Source organism: Trematomus bernacchii, unplaced genomic scaffold, assembly GCF_902827165.1.
Source record: "Trematomus bernacchii unplaced genomic scaffold, fTreBer1.1, whole genome shotgun sequence".
NCBI lineage: Eukaryota > Metazoa > Chordata > Actinopteri > Perciformes > Nototheniidae > Trematomus > Trematomus bernacchii.
In genome coordinates, this window is record NW_022988043.1 from 16,139,896 (window position 1) to 16,149,728 (window position 9,833).

At 37.3% G+C, this 9,833-nt stretch overlaps 1 protein-coding gene across 2 annotated transcripts; it reads right to left on the bottom strand.

Moving 5' to 3' along the window:
- Positions 1 to 159: 159 nt before the first annotated feature.
- Positions 160 to 9,539, bottom strand: LOC117472878. 2 transcript variants are annotated; one of them, XM_034118312.1, is made up of 11 exons: positions 9,384 to 9,539; positions 6,967 to 7,581; positions 6,837 to 6,873; positions 6,011 to 6,087; positions 5,642 to 5,722; positions 5,405 to 5,464; positions 5,239 to 5,319; positions 5,029 to 5,100; positions 2,040 to 3,903; positions 1,194 to 1,307; positions 160 to 875 (listed from the first exon to the last, which is right to left on the bottom strand). In XM_034118312.1, exons 2-11 carry the CDS (start codon positions 7,522 to 7,524, stop codon positions 658 to 660), a joined length of 3,162 nt encoding a protein of 1,053 aa, XP_033974203.1. In that variant the 5' UTR covers positions 7,525 to 7,581; positions 9,384 to 9,539; the 3' UTR covers positions 160 to 657. The 2 variants fall into 2 exon arrangements, with proteins under 2 accessions (XP_033974203.1, XP_033974202.1); XM_034118311.1 differs by having other exon boundaries at positions 6,837 to 7,581.
- Positions 9,540 to 9,833: the final 294 nt, after the last annotated feature.

A 9,833-nucleotide genomic window follows, 5' to 3' on the forward strand; every position in this document is an offset into this window, starting at 1 on the left:
GATCTCAATGGGATTTTTTAACCTGGTTAAATAAAGGCTACAAACAAACAAATTGTCATTTCTACATACATGGACAAAGATACAGTAGGCCTGACAGTGTTGGACAAATCGATAAAATACTGTGTGTATTATGTTGTGAGTGGAATAGAGTACAAACTGTTTTTTCACACATAAACTTTAGTTTATTAGAAGGTTGATATGCAAAGTTGACAAAATACAGTATACCAGCATACCAAAGAGAATAACAAAATACAGTATACAAGATAACCTGGTCACCGAAGTGAACTTACTAACCAGCTCATTAGACACCTTATTTGTCAATATCCATGAGCTGTCTCTTTCCAAATGAACTTAATAACATGAAACAGAACACATGACAACCTGTTGTGATACAAAAGAGAATTACAATTAACAAAAATAGAAAAAATAGAAATGTAAATCTATTCTTGGTCATCCTAACCGATGTAAACGCTCACCATGTCACATAAGACACCCCGATGGCGACTGAACAAATAAAAAACAAAGAGGAACAGAGGGTGGCAGAGATAAGCAAATGGAACAGGAAAAAATTGCTTGATTTTACCATTGACCAAATAACCCACTTCTAAAGGTTGAAAATGTCCAATACTTTGCTGTGGTTCTACTTGCCTAGATCAGTTACTGTTTTGGGGTCCTTTTTAGGGCAGTGATCCTGTTTCTGACGTAGTCCTTTACACCTTTCCATGAACGGGTCCTCAGTGCTGGCTCAGCTTCCAGACACTGAACACATTCGTCCTTCTGAGGCACCTTGTACTCTTTAATTAACCGCATCATGTGTCTTTCAACAGCAAGAACCTCTGCTTCCTCCCATTTATGTTTGCCCTTAATTTTGGAGCCTGTGGGTTAAAAGAGAAATGAGTAAACTTTCGCCATCACAAAATAACTTTCTCACACAAGCACTCTACATACTGTTGTCCACATTTAGTCGTAAAGCCTCCAAACTCTATAAATGTTATTTATCTTCACCGGCCATTTTTTCGTTTTGTGTGTCAAGTTTTGACAACAAATTAAGCTTGGACAATATGTAAGAACTCCTATTTTGCCTTAACCCCCCCCTTGATTATTTTGTTATATAAGAAATTCTAAACCAAAGAGAAACAATATTAAAACAATTAATTGATAGAATCACCAATCATGATTGTTCACCATTTTACCTTTTTTGTCTGATTCGAAATATTTTGATGTTACAGTCACGTTGGTGCTTGTTGGTTCACAGCCTGCACCGGAAGGCTCATTGTAATCCCATGATGCAGCTTGTTGTCCTCTCTCTGTGTTGAAGAAAAAACAAGAAAGATTAACTACCTATACACACATTTCCAACAGAGAACAAACAGATAAATAAGACCAAAGGTGCAGCTCCTCAGTGTTGTTTTCAGTCATATTACATCAATTGTTCATAGTACCAATGTCTTACGATACCAAATCCACACATTTTGCAGTTGTGTCCATTCCCAAAGTCCATTAAAGCAACCAACTCCTCCAACCAAGCTTCAGCTATAATCCAGATTTTATGTGATTTAAAGTAACTTTTTATACTAAAGTGAATGTTGATGCTCCTAATTCTAGAACTGTAGATTGCAATGGTTGATTTAGAAAGATATTTAGTAGGTTATAGATTTGAACATCCACCAGATTATTTTTTTATTATCAAGTAAGAAGTAATTAAAACAGCAAAGCACATATATTCTTAAATACTGCTGCATAATAGACAGGTTTTGCATTACGATACATTTAAGTGGCTTGCTCCAAATTACTGTGATGAAAATGATTTGCGATATTCACTTGCAGGTAACACAAAAGGCTGTTGACACCACAATAAACCACAGACTGACTCCTTTTCAAATCCTTTGAATAAATGCAAAATGTATATGTATTTTGTCTGAACTTTATGTTCCGGGTAGATTTGCCGGTGCCAATGACACATTTCCATTTAAAAGGTCAATTTAATTGACGTTAAAGTAATCGGAATCATAATCATCTTAAAAAATAAATAACCCTACCATCTGAATGCATTTCAACGTCATCCAGCTGCTGTCCAAGGCTGCGGACTTGATTGTTGGGGCCTAAAATCTGGTCGGCCTCAGCTTCATTCAGGTTCATCAGCTGTAGCATTTTCCCGTAATGCTTCCGGATCTTTGAGGATGTCAGAGCTGCAGGGTCTTTAGCTCCACATTCTTTGACGTATTTCTGGATGCACTGTGCCCCGGCGTAGGCAGTCAGAGCATTGGGTCGGCCAAACAGGTAAGGATTCTGACTGGGGACTCCACATGTCTCGCGTACCTTTACGAGAAGCTCTATAGCTGACTCAAGTGATGGTTTGAGTAAAACTGGAACCGTTCTGCCGCACTTCCCTGGTATGTTGATTCTGACAAAGAACCTGCACATTTTTTTTTCCAAATCGGTAACGGATATGTCCATGCCGTCTTGCAAGTTTGACTTTTGACGCGACTCAAAAGCTGTTAGTTCCACTGAGGATACCTCTAAAACACTTCTCCTGTTGAAAAATATTGTCCGGGAGAGTATTACATTGGCCAAAGCAGCATAGTTTTCTGCACAAGGGCTTTCTCTGAGGTTTTTTTCAGCAAGAAGATGAACATTCTCCACGTGGATATTCAGGCGCATCACATCTTGAGCAAACGGCACCTTCTTTGCCCTTTTCAGTTTGGTTTTCTTGATGGCTGTTAATGCACCTGCAGAAATATGCTTGTTCCATTTTCTCTTGTACAGAGAGAGGAAGTTTCTCGCAGACTCTGCTGATCTCTCATCACCAGACTTTACTGCGTTCCCCTCGACAATACCACAAGCCTTCTGTAGGTGGTAGCCAAGCTTGATGGCAAGTGAAGGATTGCTGTATGTTTTGTTTTCCGCATTGTAGCCTGCCACGACGTTTACTGCAGACACCACATGTGGGAAGCATGAAGGGAGAAAAAAGTCCTTCAGTTTCTCCAGAGGGGTGATTTTTTTAGCTTCTAGTACAAGTCTTGCTAACTGTCGAAGGTATTGTCTTATATACTCGTGTTTTTTCGGATCAGTTCCGTGATGAGTGAACATGAGCTCGCCAAACTGCAAGAGAACTTCGTCTTCCATGGCAGTTTGCGTCACATCGTCGTATATCATATCGGACAGAATGTTCCTAAAACCATCAGTAATGCTAAGGTCTCCTAAAGTTTGAAGTGCACACCGAGATGCGATATTCTTTCTTCCAAACACAGTCTCGTTCTTCACTCTCTCTGGGCAAACTTTCATGTGTCTGTACATAGGTTTCCTCAGAAAAAGACCTCGACAGTGAAGGCAATGGAGAAAGTCTTTGGCTTTTTTAGTTTGGCTCGGCCTTTTTCGGGCAGCAAGTTGGCCCTTTCCGGATTTCAAGACATCCTTATTATGAGCAAAGTTTCCTAGATTTGTTAATCTGTTCCATATCCTTTGTCTTTCTTTTGATTTTGTGGGGTATTGAAATGCAGCTGCGACTTCTTTTTTGTCACTGTGGTTCCTTTCAAGATGTCGTGACAATTTAAATACTGGCTTAGCACAGTATAAACAATAATTCCTCTTGTCATAGACACGTCTTCCTTTAGAACTTGAACATGGCAACACTACAGTGTCAGAAGACTTTTCTTTCTGAGTAATTGCAGGAGTCTGTTTTGGGGCACTGTCAGTGTTGTCCTCGGACATAGAGCTTTCTGATTCATCTTCTTTTTTTTCTGTCAGAGAAGGTTTTTTGTTTGTGGGGGTCGAGGGTTTGATGTGACTGAATTCATCTGAAGAGCTCCCTTCAGAGTGGAATGGGGAATCAAATAAGTCAGCATCACTGTCAGGCAAGTAATCAGAGTCACTGTCAACCTCAGACTCAGCTGACTCATTTTCCTTAAAAGAAATTTAAAAAAGAAAGAAAATAAATCAGTGGAAATCAGGTCATCGACAATCTGTGGTTGCAGAAAATCTAAGTATATCAGAATTGTTTTTAAACTCATATTGTTTACTTATATTTTGGCATTTTATAGAGGTTCTATATATTATTATTTTTTGTTATATTATCCGCATACAAAAGTGCTCTGATGCTTCAGAACTAGACCGTAGGTTCAAAGTTCAACGTTAGTGTCTTTAACAAGATATATGTCATATGTTATAGTATAACATAATATCGCAGCAGGACATGTCATATATGTCCATTATGTCAGATATGTCCTGCTAGCTTCATATTCTTCAAAAAAACATAACTAGCAGAGTTTGAAGGCCAAAAATTAAGCTTATTCAAGCGTATTTAGCTTTTATTACTATATTTTGTAATTCCATTCAATTTGTCTTACAGCTAGTTCCAGTAGCTAAATGTAACACCAAAGGCAGAATGCCATGAGTTAACATTGATAGTGTTGATAATGTACAGTACATTGCAAATGTAATTGATATTAATCATTTTAATTTACTACTTTGGGCCAGTGTACTCAAAGCAACTTAACTTGTTTGACAGGGAGTTGTTTGAACACTTCTGTCAAGTATTTGGGCCCCTTACTTTTTGGTATATGTCTATGCTTATATAATAAAAGGATTGGCCAGCACTCTTGTTTAATTGAGCAATATAGACTTTAAAAAGTATTTGCAAACGCAGATTCTTTAATAATAGATGTATTGATTGTCCAGTTGGAAAAAAGCAATGCAATGTCTTTGAATAGTCAAAATAAAAAGATATTCAATTGACCATAATATTAGGAAAACATTATCCTCACAATTGGCATGCTAGAGCCAGAAATGACTGGTCATTCTTTTCTAATAATGTTTTCTTTCTTTTTTTGCGGCTTGACAAGTCAATTAATGACCAAAATTGTTTCAGACTAAAATGTTAGTTAATGACGCAAGTGACCCAATATGAAATATCAAGAGCCACATTTTTACAGTGCATACCACAAACATACTGTTACTACTGCCCTGACAAATAACATTGAAATGATGAACTTTTGAATACTACTTTAAACATTTTATATGGGTTATTACCTCTGATTTGACATTAGATGACATTGGCTCTTCATGGGATGCAGGCGATGAACAATCCGTTGATATATGCGGCTGAAATACAAAATAATTAAAGAAGACATTTAACAGTTTTAACAGTAATGGGGTTGAGCCTTTACTATCAATCAAGTTTAGCCTAAAATGTACAATAAAGGCATCTTTGGTATTGGTTCATATTTAATGTGGGGCTACCTTTGACTGCAGTTGAACCTGCTGTGCACCGCTGGTCTTAGTTTGTTCAAATTGAGATGATTTTTCCATTGGTGGTGGAGGCTAAAAGTGAAGAAAAATACACAGAATTATACAATTTTGATTGTATAAAACAAATAAAACAGCAACATCTAAAAAGACAAACTACCTGAATAGCTGCATGTGGAGACTGCCCACCACTGCCGTCCTCTGGGTTTATGGATTCCAGCTTCATTAGGGGACAAAGCGAAGTCAACAGGAAGTATCTCTTATAAACTATATTTCAAGAATTAAATCCATTCACAATTTAAAGTATTATATCATTTTAAAGTTGAACAGTGTAGCAACTTTCCAAAAAAAACGATTGACCTTTAATTAAACAAATGTTTATCTATAACACACTTACAAGTTTATCCAACTGTGCCACTTGGTGAAGAAGTTGTGCCCGCTGTTGCAAAAGCACCGAACGTTGTCTCTCATAGCTGGCCTAAGAGAAGATAAAACATGTTAATTTAAAAAGATACAATCTAACGAGTCCTCATAAGAAACCCCACATATCTGTAACCGTAAATATCATGATGGTAGCAAGTTGGGCAACGTTTAGTTGGTAGATGCTAGTAACTAACAATGTGTACCATCAACCTTTGTAGAAACAAACAGCTAGATATCATGAAGCATGTGAAAACAATTACAACAGTCGAGATGGGTACAAAAAAGACCAACAATCAACAAAACCTTCTGTTCAAATACATTTTGGTGGTGTTAATTTCCTCACCGGTGAGCTCATGTTTCCCTCTTGCGATGGCACGTTGTTAGGAAGAGCAGCGCCAGGGACTGACTCGTGTACAGCTCCTGAGGAAAGGACACGCAAGTTGTATGATGAACGGTATTACAGCACTGTAGTCTGCACTGACATTACAGTGTGGTCACATGTGTTTTTTTGTAAAGTCCTGTTTAACAAACAGTTGTTCATATTGCCTGATTACTCATCACCACGAACCCTTTGTATATCAGTTCAGTTGCGTTAATAGCGGGCCAAATATGTATGAAAATAATGAGAATCAATATTTGAACTTTTAAACAAATGATTGCCTAATTGTGAAATTGAATCACTACTTTATTCATACTGATCAAATTTAAAGACGCAAAATGTAAATCATGTTAATATTTTAAAATGAAAAGCGTCTTTCTGAATTAAGTTGCTGTGAATTAATTTCCATGGTCCAGAACTCTGGTGAAAGATGGTAAAAGATTGTGACGACTGTGTCCCAAATCAGGAAGTGAATTCCCCTCTTCAGACTATTTAAAGTTGTGCATTTTCAAAAACTTTACTTTCAGTATCTTTCTTTTTTTTAATTTATAGCATTTTCACTTTTTGATGACGAGGACAGTGTTGAATTGGAGAAGAGATAGAGACGGGTGTCACAACATTCGACAGTCCATCACTCGGCTAACAAAATACAGCCTGTGTTTTGGTGTTCACAAATCCGTTTCATGAGATATTCCAAAAATTAAGTTAAGGAACGGAATTAAATAAAGAAGAAATCTGGTGGCTCAAATTGGCTATTTAATTAAAATGCAGTATACCAAAAAAAGCTTACCCATGCAGTTTGACGAAGGTATCCACTGACGCTGCTCCTGAGATATGGATGAAGCATGGCTATGAGTGTATCCAGCAACACCAGCAAACTCCACATTCACTCCTTCAAAAGTAGCTTGAGATGTACTTACATGTTGTCCACATGGTGGCAGGCTAATGGGCAAAAGTCCGTCGGGTAAACCCTGATTGGTTAATAGAGGTTGAAATGGTGCTTTGTAAAGATCGTGGGGAGATAGCAGCGGTGGATGTTGGGGCCTGCAAGGCTGTGGAGATTGGTTTGTTTGGGGAAGAGATGGTAGGAGGATGTTTTTTCCTTGGTTTGCACTGAGCAGCATTGGTGAGGTGTGAGGGTTTTGCTGGGCAAAGGGATTAATGTGAGAGGAACTCGGGGTGGCAGTGTTGGCAAACAGCGTGTTTGATGACGGATTGCTGCTGATGTGAGAGGCTTTGTACAGAGCTGAGTGGTGAGTGGTGTTTCCGGATAATATGGTGCCGGGGTCTCTCATACAACTCTGATCTGACTCCTGCTGGTGCTGGTAGAAGGGCCTCTGGTCAGACGATGAGCCCAGGTGTTGATGCTGAGAACTGGGCAGAGTGTCGAGGAGGGGTCCTTGAGTTGAAGTAGAGGACCAGCCATGCTGGCCGGCCCACGACTGACAGGGTACGTGACTCTTGTGGTTATCCATCATCCCCCGTAAACATCCAAATGTGTTGCCTGGTGTCTTATATTTCCTTGGAAACAGGTCCTAGCAGAGCGAAACAACATACAAAAGAAAAAGATTCAATAGGCTACAAATCACACATTAATAGCAGAACTTTAACAAGGGATTCTAATGATTAACTGCTGTGACAATATATTTTCTAACAGATTAATACGATCAGTTAAACAGAGGAGCGGCTTCTTTCTAAAAAGTGAAATAGCTGTTCCACCTCAAGATGGAGTCTTTGATGCTAATGTGATCAGGAAAAAATGATACATTAGCTCACCTAACTTCCATAACACTGCAACAAAATTATGCAAAAGTTCCATTTTATTCAGCATCCACTTTATTCTTTAGGGCTGCAATTTATCTGCCAATTAGTTTTGTGATTATTTCATTGATGGTTTGTTCTAGCAAATGCATGTTACAATTTTCTAGGGCCAAAGAGGGAGCTTTCAAATAACTTATTTATACAGAAAGATACTATATTATCAGAATAGGAAATATAACAACAAAACAATCCTCATATTTCACAAGATAAAACACAAAATGATTAATTCAGTAACTATCTTGTCAAAATAACTTCAGTTTAACTACTTAAGATGTCTCTTACCTACTGAAAAGTACTTTCTTAGTGTATGTGGCTGTATATTTTAGGTGAGCACTGAGAAACTCTAGGAGATAAATGTCAAAGTCTGGGTATACATCATTCTGCTGAAGCAAAGTAACAAAAACAACTCCCTCACGGGACATATAATGCAAAAAAAAATGGGACATTGAGAAATGTACCCTAGTGTGTTCATATGTTTGGATCCATACTGTTACCTGATCCATACTTGATTTTAGCAGTGTATGTATTTTTGTTATCTCAGAGATGGGCACTTTTTATTGTTCACACGTTGTATTGCCACGGCTACACAGCAATTTCCATTACATCAATTCGAGGTGAAGAGGGGCTTTAACAAACTTTGAGAGTTTTGTTTAACAATGTTTGTGTCACTTACCTCTTGTGGTGCCTAGATAGGCAAATAGGAAGTTTTTCACAAGTTTTAAGAACACATTGGTTTAAGAAGTACTCAGATATTTTACCCAAGTAAAAGTAGAAATACTACAGTGTAAAAATGATTTGTTACATGTAAAAGTCTTGCATTTAAAATGTAGTATTGGCATCAAAAAAACGAAAGTACTTATTGTGCATAATATTCCATTTAAGGATATATATATATATATTAAGTGACTTTCTTTTATGCTTAATGTGTTTATCACAGCTGGTAAAGGTGGAGCTACTTTTAATTACTTGATATACTGCTTCTGCACATCTTATCGTATACTTATATAGCATAGTTTATCTATTAGTTATCTGTAAAGTAATTAGAAACGTATTTAGTCAAATAAATGTAGTGGAGTAAAGATTACAATATTGGCTGCCAAATTGTAGTGGAGTAGAAGTTTAAAGTAGCATGAAATCAAAAATACTTAAGTACCCCAAAAAACCTTGCAATACTTGAGTAAATGTACTTCACTACATTACACCACTGGAAAACATTATCACACAATTCACCAGCAAAATAAATAGGAAAGTAGCTAACTAGTATGCACAAAATAACCTAACATGTGTATAGTCATAGTAGGGGTTGTCCACCTATAACTAAATGATTGTAGTCATGTTCATGTCGACGAAGTGTAGCTTAGCGTGGTTTCCGATTTCTTCCTTTCTTTAGCTACGATTAGCTAGCTGTTAGCTAAGCTGGTGTTAGCTCCATAAACTGTGAAAATCTCGAATAATTCACAGAACTGAAAACGACACCAAAATTAACACGCTGAAAAATACTACCTGCTTAACATACCTGTCATTTTGAGTAAAAATGCTTGAAAACCAGTGCCATGTCTGGGCTAACATCAAATGGCTTCCGGTGGTTTGTTTACCTCACAGCCCTGGAAGCACTTCCGCTTGGTTTTTCAGAATAAGAGCGTCATCTCCACAATATTAAGTGACATTTTATTTTTTAAATGAATCAATAAAGATAGTTTGAGAAAAAAATCACATCCTATACCAACAAAGGAAGCAATACCCAGTGGTGGAAATGATTTAAGTAGTTGTACTCAAGTATTATACTTAAGTATTATATAGAGATAATTGTACTTGAGTTTAATGCTACTTTATACATTTACTCCTCTACATTTTTGAAAGACATATTGGACTTTTTACCTGCTACATTTATTTCACACTAATAGTTACATATAAAAACATGTGACATACTTGACTGATATTATAGGCAGGTGTGCACATAACTTTT

Excerpts from the sequence above, each read along its gene's own strand:
- LOC117472878 (XM_034118311.1), bottom strand. The coding sequence starts at position 7,524 with ATGATGGATAACCACAAGAGTCACGTACCCTGTCAGTCGTGGGCCGGC. Across the intron at positions 5,320-5,404 it reads CTCCACATGCAGCTATTCAG|CCTCCACCACCAATGGAAAA; the intron begins GTAGTTTGTCTT and ends CTTCACTTTTAG. Across the intron at positions 876-1,193 it reads TTTCGAATCAGACAAAAAAG|GCTCCAAAATTAAGGGCAAA; the intron begins GTAAAATGGTGA and ends TTTAACCCACAG.